Source organism: Macrobrachium nipponense, chromosome 23, assembly GCF_015104395.2.
Source record: "Macrobrachium nipponense isolate FS-2020 chromosome 23, ASM1510439v2, whole genome shotgun sequence".
NCBI lineage: Eukaryota > Metazoa > Arthropoda > Malacostraca > Decapoda > Palaemonidae > Macrobrachium > Macrobrachium nipponense.
Genome location: NC_061090.1, coordinates 71,833,172 through 71,845,083, shown reverse-complemented (window position 1 = coordinate 71,845,083; position 11,912 = coordinate 71,833,172). Strand labels below are relative to the sequence as shown.

Here is an 11,912-nt window from a genome sequence, read left to right as displayed (position 1 = left end):
AGACAGGGTGCGATCGCAGAAATCGTTAATAAATTACTGCTGTTATAGACAGTTTCGCGACCGAATTCGATAACGAGCGAGCGAGAGAGAATTCGAATCTGCGGAAGTATCAACAAAATATTAGAAAAATCCGTTTAAGACAGAGACTAGTGTGGGAGAATTCAAAATCGACGATTGCAGCACCAAATTCAAACGACGGTGGTGGCACCCGAACACCGTTCGTGACCCTTCGTGACCCCCGAAGTAACCGACTCGTGTAGCAGACCAAGTAGAGGAGTAACGAACGTGTTCTGAACGGAGAGATGGCGAGCAGTCCAACCTCACAGGAAGGACGAAGTGGCAGTAGCGGAGATGGCATGGAGGTAAGTGCCCGGGATGGTACCCCTGGTTAAACCCAAAGCAGTGCGGGACTGCTGTTATGTAGTGCCCGGGAACAAGGGACGCCTTGTTGTCTTGTTGTGAGGGAAGGGATACCAATCCTCAACCTCTGAGAAGTAGAAGACAACCTGTACACCCACGAGTCAAGAATGCTGGGACAGACAGAGGTCGACCAGAGCCTCTCCCCTGTGACTCCGTGGGAAGGGGGAAGTCCACTCCTACTTCTGATCGTGACCTATTGAAGAGTAGAGGGATGGTATTAAAAAGGTGAATAGTGCAGAAGTTCCCTTACCAACCTCGACCCGTGAAGGAAGTCACGATACCTGCCTAAGGTATGGATAGGATGAATCGATGTTAGAATAAGGAATAGCTGATAGACGTCAGATGACAGCCAGCAACCCAGTGAGAGAATCCAGGCTCGATGTGAAGAAGATACAAGCAAACTAATAGCATCAGTAGCGATCGCCGACACCGCTACTGGCACTAAATAGTTTCAAGTTGCTGACCGTGAGCAAATTGCATAGAAAACGGGAACATCTCAACCGTATGGCAGAGAGGGAGAGTACTACAGGATAGTGTCTTGGGATACTATGGGGATGTGATGAGAGGATACCCTTCACACCCCCGGAGGTGGGAGACCCTGCCCCGCCTAGAAGCCGTCGTGATTGATAAAGTTGTCACTGATAGTAATATTAATATTAGTTCGACTGCACAATGAACGAGTTGTGTAGCCTTTAGTAGCGTAATCAATAGCATGTTGTGTTAGGGAAATGCAGATAGGGAAATTCTAGAAAGTAACATTAGAAAAAAGTGTATAAAAAAAATAAGAGAAAAAAAAAAGGATGGTTCTCTTAGGCCGTGTTCTGATTATAGTTAAAGTATCACGAGCGACAATACATTCCATTTGTCCCCATCGAAGAATTGCAGTTAAGATTTAAAGGCAGAATTATTAACGTAATTCATTAGAGTTCTGTCTTTTGAGTAAAAGTAACGAGACTGATATGTTTGTTGAAAGAGTAGTCTGATTTTCATTGGGAAAGAGAAGTAATTTTTAAATTTTATGATGAAAGTGAGAACAAATTGTATTTTTATCCCTGATATAGATATGCCCTTAAGAATGTTAGTTTCTCAACAATATCGTAGGATCGCACAACTGTTAGAGTTTTGCAGTTGTGGGATTTTGATCATATAAAAAAAAAAGCAATGAGAGTAGCAGATCTTCCCAAGAGTATACTGTAAAGCACGAGCCAAAGAGAGAGGAACTGCGACGCATACAGTTAAATGTTTCAGTTACACCTGTGGGTGAGTCGCACAGAAAACAGAGGCGAGTGAGTCAGCTGTTGTGTGAACGTTGAGTAAGTGCCCTGGGAGTGTGCATGTGATGAGTGTGTGTGGGTTTGCTAGCGTGTAAGGGAGTTGACTGACAAGTCACAGTTTTCTGAAATGCACGAGATAAATTCTTCATAGAAAAAGAGAGAAAAAAATTAGTAACTTGTTGTGCCACCGTTCCTCCCTCTTCGATAAAGCAAACCATCCACGTAATTTGTAAGTGTGTGTAGGGGCCTTGCGTAGCATACCAGCGCGAGTCATGAATAAATGTGTCCGTCACAACGTGAACAGAGAATATCATAAAAACATGCTTATGCACTTTTATTTCATGTCAGTTATTGCTGAGAAATTTGTGTCTAATTTTCTAAACATTTTGTTACAGTTCCAAGCATATATTAATGAGTGAGTCTATGTATTCATAGTTGTATTGTTTTTTTATTGCATTATTATTTTTTATTGCATTTCAAGTCGTGTTAAACATCTTACTGCAATGTATCTAATTTTTTGTTCTATCTCTATTGATACCAAATTATGCTGTGTCCAAAAATTTTATATCATTGTCAATGCTGTTTATACTTTGTCAGAAATTTATGATCTTCCATCGATGATGTGGGAATATGAGATTATTTTGAAAGAAAAGAAAAGTTATTTATTTTGTGTGTGTGTAATCTTTGAATTTTGATTTTTTTTTTTCTGTTTTTATTGTGTTGCAGAAGGAACTCATTTAAGTTTTCGTATACTTTTACCAAATCTCTTATGAGTAATGTTTCATTTTTGACTCATGTTATGTGAATTTTTGTTTATGAATTTAACTTTTTAGAGCTAGAGCTGTGACTATCCATTTTCTTATTAAAAGGATAGGCTTCAGTTTGTAGGGGTGCCGATCGTAAAAATATTTGCCAAAAATACACTAATCAAGACAGGCTAATGAAATTATCAGGCATTATTAGCACTATAATAACGCATATTCCCTGTGAGTTTTATCATCCTACAGGAACAGGGAAAATAAATGATTTTATGAAAAAAATGTGGTGTCCATTGTACAAGAGTTTAGTTGGCGGTCGGTGAGAAACTACAGTCTTGAAATAGAAAATTTCGTCTGACAGAATGTTGGTATATCACCTGGAACATGCATCATAAATTATTATCAAATAGAACAGTAAATAAGCACGTATAACAAAGAAAATAAAAAAAGAGCAACAACTGAAGCGTAAGCCCAGCCGAAAAATATGGAAATCGCAAATATTATAGTATATCTCTCAAAAATTGGTCGATGTCGTTTTCTACGTTTCCTAAGATTAGTTTCATCTCAGAAAACAACTTTAGGGGTATCTAAACTAATTTTTCAAGTTTCTTGTCCTCAGAAAAAATCGCTTTTTTGCTGTTTCTCTGGTTTGGTTTTTTTTGGGAAGGGGGGTTGGGGGGTATTTCTTTGATTGTCCTAAATAATATAATTTTTAGATGTTTTAGGCTATCAAGTGAGATAATAACTACAAACTCTCAGAGGGTTTTGTCCCTAAATCGAGGTTTGAATTTTTTCTGAATATTTCTTCCTAGCTATTATCTCATTTCTCAGCGGGGCTTTCGCTGAAGTTGTTGCTCTTTTTTTTGTTATTACGTGCTTATTTACTGTTCTATTTTGATAATAATTTATGTGCATGTTCCAGGTGGATATACCAACATTCTGTCAGACCGAATTTCTATTCAAGACTGTAGTTTCTCACTGACCGCCAACTAAACTCTTGTACAATGGACACTAATTTTCACATTTTTTTTGTTTTTTTCATTAAAATCATTTATTTTCCCTGTAGAATGATAAAACCCACAGAGGAATATGAAACGTTATTATTAGTGCTAATAATGCCTGAAAATTTCATTAGCCTGTCTTGATTAGTGTATTTTTGGCAAATATTTTTACGATCGGCACCCCTACAGACTGGTGCAAACTGGAGGCTACCCAATATTATTGGCTGTGAACCTAAATTTGTTTTTCTGTATGACACATTGTGAGGCGTGAGATTCATTTGTTGTAACTTGTGTTTGTAACACGCCAAATGGCCCTACCCTAATAGTTCTAAATTTTGCACAAACTGGACGGTACGGCACTCAAAGGCGGTGTGGCACTCAAAGAAGAACAACAATGCGCAAATCATAAGATCAGTGTATGTCTTGCGGGACGCAAGAACTGGGGAGGGAGTGATGAGCTGATTCGATACAGTTTTGAATATGCCTTTTCCGTGATAGTCTGAAGTCCCGTGAAACCGTTATAAGTGATACTGTGTGTATGTGTGACAAAGCAAGTCAACCGCTAAAGACGTTACAAGTTGGCGTGGCTTAGGCAGTTCAAAAGAGTGCCACGTATCTCTATATCCCTTCTTGATTGGTCCTTGTGTCTTAGGAGCCAGAATAACCAATCAGCTTCTTGCATAACGATGTCATCTGAAAAGGGGGCATTTGAAACAGGCCGCACCAAGCGGTCAGATCAGTTCGTTAGCGGGTCCCATAAAGGCTGGGTCGAGACGAGTGCCCAGTGCTGCCGCAGTCCCATTCCCGTCGGCCGCCACACAAAGACCATGAGTGTCAATAACAGTCTAACCTGCCGTCCGTTTGTGCACTAGCATAGTTAACGCAATGTTTACAGTTAATGGCCACCTGTGTAGCTAAGAAGAATACACCTGTGTTAAACGTTCCCTCGATTATTATTTTGCATGACCTCCATTGCATGCACGTGAACTTATCTCTCTCCTGTTTTTTCCTTCATATCCCGAACCCACAAATGACCGAGATCAGGTCATATATATATATATATATATATATATATATATATATATATATATATATATATATATATATATATATATAAAATAATTTACTGCTTCTCTCTCTCTCTCTCTCTCTCTCTCTCTCTCTCTCTCTCTCTCTCTCTCTAAATGCATGACTTCGTGGCTCGGCTGCACTAAAAGCGCGCCTCCAAATTTCATAAGCAAAGTCAAGCAGTAAGATCTTTTGATTCCGCAAAAGAAAACTGTCCCACCCCCCACAACCAACACCGCCCCTCCTCCCGTCCCCCACCACCAGTGTTTTCCTTCCTGTCCCCGGAGAGGAAGGGGAAAATGAAATTCGGGAAAGAAAAGTTCGGCCGACTGAATCTTTCTCTAGAATATTTTGTTATCCTGTTTTTCAGCTTTTGAACTCTCATCAAGAGTTATTATTACTAAGCTCCATTGTCACATTTATGCAGATTTCTTCATTTTGTCGTTCTGTTTCTTTATTTATTTTACTTTATGAGTGCGAATTATAGACATTCAGAGTTGAGGAAAGGTATGGTGAAGTTGCTTACGAAATAAACAACAAAATGGGGGAATGCGCTTTGCAGGATATTCCACAGAAAAATCTTTTCTGAAGCCTACACTGTTCAAAGAAGAAGAATACAACGCCACGAAAGAGGTTTAAAATTCAGTGTAAAGCCGATTTCAGAATTGACATCATATGTAACGCATAGTCTCGGTTGCTGTATTTGTCCAACAGCAGAACTCTAAGTTGGAGGAACTGAAGGCTCTTCTCTTTGGAATATTTTTGTGAATATTAAAGTTTAGCTCTTTATGTCGAAGGCCAAGCGCTGGGACCCATGAGGTCATTCAGCGCTGAAAGGGAAACTGAGAGTAATAAGGAGGAAAACCTGAAGCAGTTGTGGTATGAAACAAATGCAAGGAGAGGCCTGAGGAAAGTAAGACGGAAGAAAGATAATATGAACGGAGGTACAGTGAAAGGAATGAAAGGGGCTGCAGCTAGGGGCCAAGTGGACGCTGTAAAGAACCTTAAATAATGCCTGCAGTGCACCGTGTGAGGTGTACTGACGGCACTAACCTCACACGGGATTCTGTACGTGGTTCCATTTTGTACAGTTTATCAAAATATCTTCAATCAGTGGTTTGAACAATTTCAGATTCTGCTATGAAGAGCCACGTCAACCTAAAACACAAGTTACCTTAGAAGATTGTGTACCTTTGCAGTCAACATGTGATTCAACATTTATGTATAATTTAATTATATGATTTTGAATACATTCGCGAGTTTTAACCTAAATGGTGAATAAATAAAAACTAACAAAGCCCAATGGGATTTGAATTATTCACACCTTACATTGAGTTGAAATCATAATTATGCGATTTAATTATAAACCATTAGTAATTAATTGAAATCTACATCCAAAATATAACATATTTTGTTTGGATGTCGTAAATCATTATTTGTCGAGCAATTTCTGGGGCGAAACCCGGCCATATCTTCCGGACCCAGGGCATAACCACAAATTAGACAGAGGAGCGTAATGATACACTGCGTCTCTTTCTTCCTTTTATATTTACCGCCATTTGATATAATTATCGTTCATATTCCTTTAATTAACGCTCAGCATCAACCCTCTTTCCTCCTCATTGTTGCTGATTTGTTGAACTAATTCCAGGTTGGGAAGAGACTATTTATGAAACCGAATGAAACTTACTTATGAAGATTGCTGGCTCATTGTTAAAGCCCGACAGAAACACACAGACATTTACACAGAAATCTATCCGCATGCATTTAAATAAAACATAATCTCATTTAGATTCTATAATAGGAAAATACACTGTTACTTCAAATGAGAGAGAAATTCCGCCTAGACAGCTTGCAGCTGATCCCATTAATAGCTAGCAAAATAAGCTTGATTTGCAAAATTAAATATATAAATCGTTGATCATAACAAACTGCGAGAGCGGAGATACCTGAAGTCTCGTTCGTTTTAATTGCAGGATTTTATTTTTACGCTCTATCTTAATCTGTATAATTCCTCTTATTACTTTTTTAAAACTGAAATTCATATTTTTTATGATTCAGAAATTCCCCTAAGCACTAAGGGGCATGAGTCGTATTTCATCTTCCTTGTTTTAACGTCACAGCAAAATTCATAGAGAATGCTCTCAAGAACAAATGACTACTACAGCTGACTGGAAATGGAATAAAGAATTTAGGTCAAAGGCCAAGCGCTGGGACCTATGAGGCCATTCAGAGCTGAAACGGAAACTGACAATAAGAAGGTTTGAAATGTGTGACACTAGGAAAACCTCAAAGCAATTGCACTATGAAACAATTGTTAGGAGATGGCTAAGGAAAGTAAGATGGAAGAAAGAGAATATGAAAGGAGGTACAGTAAAACGATTGATAGGGGCTGCAGCTTGGTGGCCGAAGAGACGCTACAAAGATCCTTAAGTAATGCCTACAGTACATCGCTTGTGAGGTGCAATGATGGCACTACCCCCTTACGGGAGAAAATTGCTAAAATCAGTGTCAGCTTCATTCTTCAACCAAGGAAAGACACATCAGTTTGCTAAGATGAAGAATTCGAATCCAAAAGTCTGGAGAACTTCTTCCTGCCTTGACAGAGCTCCTCCTCTTTACCGGTCCTGATGACAGAGAAATAAGGCGCACATCGGAAGAACTGTCGATTGGAAATCCCGCCATAAATTTGAGGGAGGATATTACCTCCTGATATTGAACTTTGCCGAGCTGAGGGAAGGCCGGACCATCAACTGGAAATTTTCGTTTATCAAGTCGCTCTTTTTGCGAGGAAAATTGTGAAAGAAACAAGAGTTATTATTATTATTATTATTATTATTATTATTATTATTATTATTATCATTATTATTATTATTATTATTATTATTGCTGTTTGTTGTTGTTGTTGTTGTTGTTGTAAGTGATCTCTTCTGTCTCTAGTTCCCATTATATTCTATATATATACAGATATTTGATTTTAAAATTAATAAAAGGTAAAGACCTGACGTATATACGAACGAAGTCATATATATATATAATATAATATATATATAATATATATTATATATATATATATATATTATATATTATATATATAGTATATTTCCACACCTTTCCCTTCCTGCCGCCCTCGTGTCAGGGGGGGAAAAAGGGAGGCCGGTTGAGAGGGGAGAAAAAGGAGAAAAGGCGGTAGCAGTTACAACTCGTCTTTACTTTAGTTGGGTGACAGAGAGCGTGATGAAAATCAATTTCAACTTTGTACTCAGTCAACTTCTTCTCATTCATGTACTGCAAATGTCGACTTCTATTTGTCACTCAAACGCTTGCATTGAAGAAACACGTTAAAATAAAATACACAATTGTATGCGAGCCCTATATATACTCAATACTTGAGTTTTATTCAATTCTTACCGTGTGACAAATGCACTCGCCAAGTTAGAGTATAAATTATCGCCTATGAATATATATATATATATATATATATATATATATATATATATATATATATATATATATAAATATACACATTATATATAATATATAAATTACAAGTATTTTCCTCTTTTTTTGGCTCATGTCCGGAATTCTATGAACAAAAATCCCAAGATTTCCCTTCGCTCGAGTGTCAGTATTGACGAATAGAAGTCACGAAGCTTATTGTAAATATGGCTGATAAAGAGAACAAGTCGTCTGTCCAATATGCTTGTTTCTGTGTGTGTGTGTGTGTGTAATATCAGAGAGAGAGAGAGAGAGAGAGAGAGAGAGAGAGAGAGAGAGAGAGAGAGAGAGAGAGTTTCCCAACAAACGTAAAAATTCAGTCTATATTTAATGGGGAAAGAATGGGTTGAAAATAAAACTTAAGCATTATACCGTTTTCTTGATTCATGAGTATTTATGATAGTTCATTATGCTATGAACCCTATTCACATGGAACAAGCCCACCACAGAGGCCACTGACTTGAAATTCAAGCTTCCAAAGAATATGGTGCTCATTAGGAAGAAGTAACAGAAGGCAGTGGGAAATACAAACAGCAGAAGAGCTTCGTAATTAAAAACTAAAAAAAGAAAAATGTAAAATAAAATCATACAATTAATAGATAGACAAAAATGTAAGTAAATAAGTAACTGAGAAGACATGTATTGACTGTAGACAAAATAAACCGTTAATTAGCCTACATGATCCCTAATTGGGAATTTTGTAGAGGCAGTATCGCCCCTTCGGCGCAGCCTTATTACCATTTTCTGAAGAAGAAGAAGTAAGTTTTTAATCATTCAAACAGCGATAATGAGTGATCTTGGAACTGATCTTTGTACAAAGTCTACCGATAGTCTCAGTTACCTAATTAGGTTAGGATGTGATAATAATCATTTGGATGTGTTTCTTCTCCGTTATCCTTGGGGAGGTAGGGAAGGATATCGCGAGTTTTCCTAGACCAACACAATCAGGAGTTATGTCATTATCTCAAAATCTATTTAATAATCAAAGAAGTTATATCATTACCTCAAAATTTATTTAGACAATCAGGAAAGTTTTATCATAACTTCAAAATCTATTTAGACATAATCAGAAGACTTAAACCATTAGGAACCTCAAAATCACCTTTACATTTCACCGAAACTAGAGGATGTTTCAAAATAATAACTTTATTTTTTATTAGTGAAAGAATAAATAAACTATGCATTTTCCTGATTTGGGTAACCAGCCTACTACCTGATCAGAAACTAGAAAAGTTATATAGTTTTCGGAACGGTTCGGTGGAGGATTTAATTTTTGAAACAAAACAATTGGTTTTGTCTATCGGGAGAAAATAGTATATTTTTCACAGTAGGACCATGAACAACACAGCAGTGTTTGTCTTATATGCTAAACTGAATAAGAAAATAAGAAAATAAAATTCAGCCAATCACTGAATCTTGGGCAGAAAAACGCTGCCTTATTCTCACTTCAGGAAAAAACCTTTCGACAGGAAAAGAAAGTTACTCCTCAGACCTCCAATATTTGAGTAAATCACTTGACTTTTTTATGTTGAATAACTTCCATGATCAGGATTGCAAAATATAAATCTACATTATATAAAACTTGAATATAAAAGATGAAATCCGTTTACGAAACGAGAGGAGCAAATGTGGTACCATCAACTTATATGTGCGGTGGAAAAAATAGCCTAGGAAATATTTTAAACAAAACACGGGAAATGGCGGTATTGTTATTTATTATTATTTTTATTCAGAAGATGAAGAACCCTATTCACATGGAAAAAACCCTCCAAAGGAACCATTGACTTGAAATTCAAGCTTCCAAATATTACGGTGTTCATCAGAAAGAATTAACAGAAAGTAATGGGAAATGCAGAAAGAAGAGATCTGTTATCAGAGAAGAAACAAAATATAAATGAATTAATTTTAAGAGTAAATAGTTGTAAATATTAATAGTCGAATGCTCTGTCGAATCTTCAGACATAGAGCCAAGAGGATATGGTGTCCATTATCAAGAATTACGTAAAGGTAATGGAAAATACAAAAAAAGAAGAGATGAGTTATTAAGAAAAATTTATATGATAACAATTTAATAAATATATAGTTAAAAATACAAAAGAGTCAAACGTTTCGCCAAATCTTCAGCCCCAGAACAAAAGAAGGCCGTTGAGAGCCGCTGTCTAATACTCTGTTAGCACTGAGCTCTTATGAAAGTTTAAAATCCATACACAAAGCCTTTCTGTTCCACTGCCACGACTGGCTCAGGTGCGGGTCACGTTCCAACTTGCAAAAAAGTCATTACTCCGTTCTCCTCCGGCCATGGGATTTAATTTAGAGAGAGACAGAGACAGAGAGAGAGAGAGAGAGAGAGTCAGTCACCATCACCAGAGCCATAACTACAATTTAGATCAACTCAATATGTCGAAATAAATCGTGAGTTAGTTGATTCTTCTTATGAAATTATGGGGGTCGTTCAGCGGCTTTTTCTCTTGTGAGAATGAAGTTATTTAGTTGAGAGAGAGAGAGAGAGAGAGAGAGAGAGAGAGAGAGAGAGAGAGAGAGCGTCCCTCGTTCAACACCTTTTCCTTTTCGTAAAAAAGAAGTTAATCGAGAAGTTATTCCAAGAGATATGAGCAGTGCGAGTTAAAGCCCTGCATACAGTATTCCCCATAGTCAGTCAGGAAGTCCACTTCTTGTTATGGAAGTTCTCTTATGAAACTATTCACTGGCCTTCTGTTTTACTCCTCCTTTATCAGTCCTCGAGGAGGAGGAGGAGGAGGAGGAGGGGAGGAATCCTAAAGAGCGGTAGAAATGAACTAATTCAGATGATGTCTGCCCATTTCTATCCTTTGTGACTGTTTTTTCTTTCTTTTCGTCTTGACGAAAGCTATAACAATGGATCGCCCTTTATGAGGAACCTCTTTCATAATTTTTTTTTTTTTTTTTAATACAAAACCTCCTTTCAGATAACTCCCACTATCGTCTCATTTCCCCATTTCCCCAGTTTCATTCCCATAGATTGTTACAATACGAAAAACGAGAGTAAAAGTGAAGACGCAGTTTTCAAGGAGAAATGTTCGTGTCTTCTTATGTCTTTGGAAGAATGAATACCTCTTAATGCAAATGAAGCTCTTTTATGGGTCCTCCGATATTGCTGAGGGAGAAAACCGCTAGTTTTTCGCTTATTTAAATAGATGGACCTCATTTCTGGTTTTTACATACTAATGCAAAGAACTGAATTACATCCATTTCCATTGAGATCCGGTACAAGAAACGCCACGACTTAAATCTGTATTTACATTATACATTTTCCCTTTATTCAGTTGAGACTGAAACGCATTCTCGAGAAAATGACTTACCGAGATACCCCACGTTTCAAAATTGAAATAAAATCGAGTTGTTATTTGTATATTTGAAATAAATATTTCATGAACAGATATTGAATAAAAATATGATGTTTAGTGTTGACTGTTTACGGAAATTATTTTTCGAATTATGGTCATATTTTGAAATAATATCGAGATTTTATTTGTATCTTTGAAATAAATATTTCATAAACCAGTATTCAGTAGACATATTATGTTTGGTGTTCACTGTTTACGGAAATTATTTTTCGAATTATGGTCATATTCGAATAATGTATGGAAATATGACGATCAAATAATACGAAATACTACAGTACAGTTTTCCTGTGGTTGGTTTGTTCCAAATGAATAGGGTTCATCTTCTGAATAATAATAATAATAATAATAATAATAATAATAATAATAATAATAATAATAATAATAATAATAATAATATATTGAAAGGAGACCCTCTCTCTAACAGGTGTTATTGAACGATATTGCTGAATTAGCTGCATTCAACGAACTGAATGCAGCTGATGCAGCAATATCTTTCATAATAATAATAAT

At 36.7% G+C, this 11,912-nt stretch overlaps 1 protein-coding gene across 1 annotated transcript in view; it reads left to right on the top strand.

Moving 5' to 3' along the window:
• Positions 1-302: 302 nt before the first annotated feature.
• LOC135198184 (protein FAM50A-like) overlaps positions 303-11,912 on the top strand; it is a 20,990-nt gene continuing 9,380 nt past the window's right edge. The window contains exons 1-3 of the mRNA XM_064225736.1: positions 303-362; positions 932-1,064; positions 5,319-5,465. Coding sequence (XP_064081806.1) covers positions 303-362; positions 932-1,064; positions 5,319-5,465 — 340 coding nt within the window. The remainder of the gene's footprint in view (positions 363-931; positions 1,065-5,318; positions 5,466-11,912) is intronic.